This window comes from Perissodus microlepis, chromosome 17 (assembly GCF_051167445.1).
Source record: "Perissodus microlepis isolate ML-2025 ecotype Zambia chromosome 17, ASM5116744v1, whole genome shotgun sequence".
NCBI lineage: Eukaryota > Metazoa > Chordata > Actinopteri > Cichliformes > Cichlidae > Perissodus > Perissodus microlepis.
In genome coordinates, this window is record NC_140477.1 from 22,534,986 (window position 1) to 22,541,648 (window position 6,663).

General features: G+C 41.1%; 3 protein-coding genes across 3 annotated transcripts; 1 reads left to right on the forward strand and 2 right to left on the reverse strand.

Moving 5' to 3' along the window:
* Window positions 1–98: 98 nt before the first annotated feature.
* Window positions 99–2,037, reverse strand: LOC146369614 (histone H3-like). The gene has a single exon (XM_084910316.1). It carries the CDS (start codon window positions 2,035–2,037, stop codon window positions 1,627–1,629), a length of 411 nt encoding a protein of 136 aa, XP_084766442.1. The 3' UTR covers window positions 99–1,626.
* LOC146369615 (histone H4-like) lies at window positions 255–592 on the forward strand (the record flags this gene model as incomplete). The annotated part of the gene is made up of 1 exon (XM_084910725.1): window positions 255–592. A coding segment is annotated over one exon (318 nt), but the record flags the coding sequence as incomplete, so codon positions are not given.
* Window positions 2,038–5,600: 3,563 nt separating the features above from the next.
* On the reverse strand, window positions 5,601–6,614 carry LOC146369616 (histone H1.10-like). Its single transcript, XM_084910320.1, has one exon. It carries the CDS (start codon window positions 6,567–6,569, stop codon window positions 5,934–5,936), a length of 636 nt encoding a protein of 211 aa, XP_084766446.1. The 5' UTR covers window positions 6,570–6,614; the 3' UTR covers window positions 5,601–5,933.
* Window positions 6,615–6,663: the final 49 nt, after the last annotated feature.

Genomic DNA, 6,663 nt, shown 5'->3' on the forward strand with positions numbered 1-6,663 from the left:
TGTGGTGAGTAAACATATCATTACAGATCTGCGGAGAAGACGAACAATGGACCTAAAACTTGGGAAAGTTTTCCCCTGGAATGTATTGAAACTGTAAGTTTTTAAAAGTGGTTTGTGGACTCAGATGCTCGATTTTCCTCCTTGTTTTCCTTTTTCTTTAATGGGTGGTGTGTGATCACGGTTTTGTATATGTAATTGTATGTGTATGTTTATTTTATATGTAATTTTGTATACTTTAAATAAAGTGTTAAAAAAAAAAAAAAAAGAAAGAAAGAAAAGGAGGAAAAGGACTCGGGAAAGGAGGCGCTAAGCGTCACCGTAAAGTTCTCCGTGATGACATCCAAGGCATTACTAAGCCCGCTATTCGCCGCCTGGCCCGTCGTGGTGGTGTAAAGCGTATCTCCGGTCTAATTTACGAGGAGACCCGCGGTGTACTTAAGGTGTTCCTGGAGAACGTGATCCGTGACGCAGTCACCTACACTGAGCACGCCAAGAGAAAGATTGTGACCGCAATGGATGTGGTGTATGCTCTTAAAAGGCAGGGCCGTACTCTGTACGGTTTCGGAGGTTAACTCTACTGTCTTGATTCCAACACAACGGCTCTTTTAAGAGCCACACAACTCGTCTTAAGAAATAAGTATTCCAACTTTACAATTAGTGGCTTGGGTACACATGACTTTGTGAAGCTGTTAGAGTGTTAATGAGACTCTTAATCCTTGCAACGTGATTATACATACGTCTTATGGGCTTCTTAATGAAACGGCCGTTGTGGCTGTAAGTAACTCGTCGGGTTGGCTTCGTGCCCCAAACCAAAATGGCGGCGCCGCTGATGTGAAGTTAACAATGTTAACTCATTTCACCTAGCTTTCCAATATCCACCTTTCCTAACCTTAAAATGACTGTCTTGTTCCTTTCTCAATGAAACTCCATTTCCCTGTAAAAACCTAACATTCTACTGATTAGTTGTCTTAGGACATAACTTTTTTTAAAAACAAAATGGAGGATGCCATAACGCGCTGTGATGTAGTCTCTAGAAATGGCTTCTAATGCGGTGGCTCCACAGAGCTGCGCTGTGTTTGTGCTTGAAGGTGAACATTTTCTATTTAGAGTGATAACAGAAAAGCAAGTTTAAAAAAATGCAACTTCACAGACACTGAGTTTTTAATCTCCTGTGGAACGTTGTCTAAAATGACATACAAAGTTTTGATGTTTCTGATGTAATTTTTTCAGTCCATCAGTGTTTTACTGTGAGGATGGAACCCTTCAACATCTGAAATGACCATTCTGGGTTTAATTAAAATGTTTACTGTAATTTAACATAACAAAATTTAGTGAAGTTATTTACAGTACAACGCAATTGTAATGTTCTTTCACCAGAGCCAAATATGAGAAGAAAAATATGGCGGAGTAGCTGAAGAAAAAAGTTCATAGTTAAAGTATAACCCCTATACTTAAACTAATAACCATTTGCAGCAAACAGCATTTTCCCGTGCTCTCTTACGAACAGTTTGTAACAGAATTTAAGATTTTCATAATCAGTGACTATTGAAATGTGACATTAGCTCTTCAGATGTACTTGTGTGGCTCTTAAAAGAGCCGTTGTGTATAAAGTGGTCTCAGATAAGCTTAAGCCCTCTCTCCGCGGATGCGGCGGGCTAACTGGATATCTTTGGGCATAATAGTGACCCTCTTGGCGTGAATGGCGCACAGGTTTGTGTCCTCGAATAAACCGACCAGGTACGCCTCGCTTGCCTCCTGCAAAGCCATAACGGCAGAGGTCTGGAAGCGCAGGTCGGTTTTAAAGTCCTGAGCGATCTCCCGGACCAGGCGCTGGAAGGGTAGCTTGCGGATCAGCAACTCAGTAGACTTTTGGTAACGACGGATCTCCCTCAGAGCCACGGTACCGGGCCTGTAGCGGTGAGGCTTCTTCACGCCACCGGTGGCCGGGGCACTCTTACGGGCAGCCTTGGTAGCTAGCTGCTTTCTGGGAGCCTTTCCTCCGGTGGATTTACGTGCTGTCTGCTTCGTTCTAGCCATGTTTAGTAACTATCGGCTTCCTTTCTTCAGTGCCGTCACCACTCTTATAAAGCCAGCGCCGGCGTGTGGGCAGCGCCAATTGGTCCAATCTGTTCGCGTGATCAACGGCTCGTCTGTTGAAGCGGGAAAATCAAAAGTCCTGATAAGGAAGTGAAGCCATAGATTAAGAGCAGTGATTCAAACCAGAGCTGAACGAAACACACCCCAAAACGCAGAGCTTAATGGAAAACACAACTTTTATCAAATCATTTCAAAGATAAAGCCCATTAGACTGAATGTAGACTGGTGTATTGGTATACAGTATACACTGAATAATAGTTTTTTTATCATTCTTAATATTTATACTCCCTATGAATCTTGTCAAAATGAGCAAGAATACTTTAGTAGGCTGGCTTTTATTAATGCATTTATTCAAGACAACGATACTTACAGCATATATGTTTTGGGTGATTTTAATGCTGATCTCACAGACAGCAGTTCTTGGTTTGCTAACCACTTAACCCACTTTTGTGAAGTTAACAATCTTATCCTGTCTACCAAAGTGTTACTGCCTGCAGATAGCTATACATACATAAGTGAAGCCTGACATAGTACATCATGGCTGGACCACTGTATCTGTACAGCTGATGGACATGCAGCTTTAGCAAACATGACTATTAGGTATGAGGTAACTCTGTCAGACCATATACCTTTTGGTTTTACTGTAAATGTGGAACAAATGCCAGCAACAACTGGAAATAATATTGCTACCAGTGTAAAATTAGACTGGTCAGCATTTGGTGAAGATGATTTCTTAGCATATCATAGTAATACCGATATACACCTGAACAACATTTCTTTGCCCAAAGAAGCTATTTTGTGCTTGTCAACTGTAAGAATGCTGTGCATAAATATTTACTCTGCTCCATGTATGATGATATAGTGACTGCTCTGTATGAAAGTGGTACACTGCTTGATAAACAATATAAGCATAAGAAACCTAACATCAGACCTGGCTGGAAAGAACATGTATCCATGTACCATGATGAAGCTCGCATAGCTTATAAATGTTGGGCCATGGCTGGAAGACCTAAACAAGGCCCAGAATTTGAACAGAAAAAATGTGCGAATGCCAGATATAAGTACGCTGTTCGCTTTATAACTAAAAATGAGAAAATGCTGAGAGCAGATTCTTTGGCCAGGAAAATGCTGTGTAATAATATGACAGATTTTTGGAAAGAGGTGAAAGCTCTTAATAACTGTAAACCATCTCTACCATCAACTGTTGAAGGTGTTTCTGGGGCAGATAACATTGCAGCATTATAGAGACAGCATTACAGTGCGTTGTTTAACTGTATAAAAAGTGAACCATATGACGACAATTTTGACATGAGTAATGACACAATAAGTGTAAGGACATATGAAGTATATGAAGCCATTCATAGGTTATCTAGCTTCTGGTTTGGATCACATCACTGCAGAACATTTAAAACATGCTAGTTTAAGGCTAGCTCCTCTTCTAGCACTCTGTTTCACTGGGTTTATGATTCATGGCATATTACCAGACTCAATGCTGTGTATTTTACTGGTACCAGTTATGAAGGACAAAGCTGCAAAAGTGAGCTGTTTGGATAATTATAGGCCGATTGCACTAGCCAGTATTTTATCTAAGGTGTTAGAAAGAATCTTGTTTGACAGAGTTAGTGTGTTCATCTCTTCTCTGGATAATCAGTTTGGCTTCAAACCAAAGCACGGCACTGACATGTGCATATATGCACTCAAGGAAATAGTCAGTTTGTATAGGGCTAAAAATTCATCTGTCCTCATGTGTTTCATTGATGCCTCTAAGGCTTTTGATCGAGTGAACCACAGAAAACTTTTTGATAAACTGAAGAGACGGGGAGTTCCTCAATATATCGTGAGGATCCTCTCTTACTGGTACGCTCATCAGAACATGCAGGTTAAATGGGGAAGCAGTATTTCTGCCCCCTTTGGTGTCAGCAATGGTGTAAGACAGGGTGGGATTTTGTCTCCAATTTTATTTAATCTATATGTTGATGATTTGTCCATACAGCTGAGAGCCTGTAACACTGGGTGTATATTAGGTAAAACATTGATAAATCATCTTATGTATGCAGATGACCTGGTTGTTTTTAGTCCAAGCAGTGCTGGGTTACAGGATCTTCTCAATGTCTGTACTGAATATGGTGTGCAATATGACATAAAGTACAATGCTGTTAAAAGTGCTGTTTTGATATGTAGAACCAAGCAGGATAAACAGCTAAATTTCCCTTTGTTTAAACTGGCCCAAAAAACTCTTGAAGTTCATAAAAAGGTGAAATACCTTGGCCACTTTATTACTGAGCAAATGAATGATGATGATGACATATACAGACAACGGTGTAAGCTCTATGTGCAGGCAAATACCATTGCACGCAAATTCAGCTTTTGTTCACTTCCAGTTAAAGTGGCTTTGTTTAAAGCGTATTGCACACTGCTATATACTGCCCCCGTTGTGGTCATCCTACAAACAATGTAGCATGCAGAAGCTGCATGTTGCATATAATGATGCGATGAGAATCCTTTGTAGGATACCTAGAAGTGGTAGTGCCAGCCAGATGTTTGTAGCTGTGGGTGTTTGGACTTTTAAGCACTTTTAAGAAAGTTAATGTTCAATTTTAGAGAATGACTGGATGGTTCGAGTAACAGTATAATTTTAGCACTTACAGATCCGACAGTGAGTGGTTCCCGTTACGCATCCAGTCTGAGAAAGCACTGGTTGAAGTGTTTGTGTATTTATTGATTTCTTTTAAGTAATTGTGTTTTACGTATATTATGGTTTTATATTTTTACAAATGCTTTATATATTTATTTTTATATATATATATATATATATATATATATATTATTTTTTTTTTTTTTAGGTTTATACCTTGTGGGGGGTTTTTGTGTGTGTGTGTGTGTGTGTGTGTGTGGGGGGGGGGGGGGGGGGGGGGGTTTCTGTCTTGTTTTTATGGACATGAAGTCTGCCAATAAAGATTGATTGATTGATTTTTCCGACACCATTAAATTGTCAGCAGACAAAAAAGCTACTACAGCCTGCAAACACACGAGTTGCTGAACACAGAAGATATCAAATTAGTGCATACATTAAAAAACATAACCAAATAAAACATCTGTATTTTACTCAGACTATCTTCTAAGATCGAATTTTTTAGAGGATATTTTATTTTCAATTTAACTGAACTCACCAGGTATTTTATGTCTCTCACTTGTTTAAGCCCCGTTTTAATTTTTGTTTAATGTTTTTGGCTGATATGAAGAGACTTATGGACGTGTAAAACCAGTCACAAATTTAAAACTAATTTAAAAAAACAAAAACAACACCCTCCTGACAGCTCATAGTGCTGCTCCAGTTAAATATTCCTGGCTTTGCTGAGCTTATTGGTTTAGCGTCATTTCTCCTTGCATTATTAGTACCCGGTTTTTAACATTAAACCCTTTAAAATTGCACCTGCGACAAGGAAACTTGGTATAAATAATTTGCATCATGTTCAACATGAACATCAGGAACAATAGCAATATTGATGTAAAAATAAGTTTTACTCATGAACAGACTTCCGAATAAAAAGTGCAAACACTACACGTTCACAGCATATTTACAAACTTTAATAAAAAAAAAAACAAAAACACACACACACACACACACACACACACACACACACACACACACACACACACACAACCTCTTCGTGGATATTTACAGTCCAGAGGCGGGTGGCGAGGAACCAGTCCAATTACAGTCTGTAATAAAGCCAACATGAAGCATAAAATTAGTCCGATGAGCAACCGGAGGATCTCTCAGAGAAACAGCTGGTGGCTCTGAAAAGAGCCTTTTGTTGTGAAGAAGCAGGGGTTTACTTCTTCTTTGGTGTAGCCTTCTTGGCCTTGGCAGCTTTGGGCTTTGCAGCCTTCTTTGCAGGCTTTTTGGGGGTCGCTGCTTTCTTGGGCGCTGTTGTCTTCTTCACCTTGAGGCTCTTTGCCTTCTTGGCCACAGCCTTCTTTGCAGCTGCCGCGGGCTTCTTTGCCTTCTTCGGGGTAGCTTTTGCTGCTTTGGGCTTCTTGGCGGTGGCTGGTTTCTTAGCTGCAGTTGCCTTCTTTGCCACCGGCTTCTTTACTTTAGCAGCGGGCTTTTTGGCTGCCTTCTTGGGCTTCTCTGCTGGCTTGGCTGCCTTGAAAGAACCGGATGCCCCGGTTCCGGTGGTGTGGACCAGAGCACCTTTCTGCACCAGACTTTTCAAAGCGCGCCTGACGTGAGCAGAGTTATGCTCTACGTCGTAACCGCTAGCGACGAGATCCTTCTTAATAGCGGCCAGAGAGAGTCCTTTACGTTCTTTGGACTCGTTCACAGCTTTCACGATGAGCTCACTAGCGGACGGGCCAGACTTCTTGGTAGTCTTGCTCGCTGCTGCCTTCTTCTTCTTGGCCGGGACCTTTGCTGGAGCCGCCTCGGCGGCCGGGGCTGGGGCTGCTGCGGGAGCGACTTCTGCCATGTCGTTAACAGAGTGGTGTTTGTCGATGAGACGATAGAAAGCTCCGCACAGTGACTGGACCTTAAATACAACACGAGAACCGTGGAGACTCAAC

Coding starts and splice junctions, on each gene's coding strand:
- LOC146369616 (XM_084910320.1), bottom strand. CDS start 6,569: ATGGCAGAAGTCGCTCCCGCAGCAGCCCCAGCCCCGGCCGCCGAGGCG.
- LOC146369614 (XM_084910316.1), bottom strand. CDS start 2,037: ATGGCTAGAACGAAGCAGACAGCACGTAAATCCACCGGAGGAAAGGCT.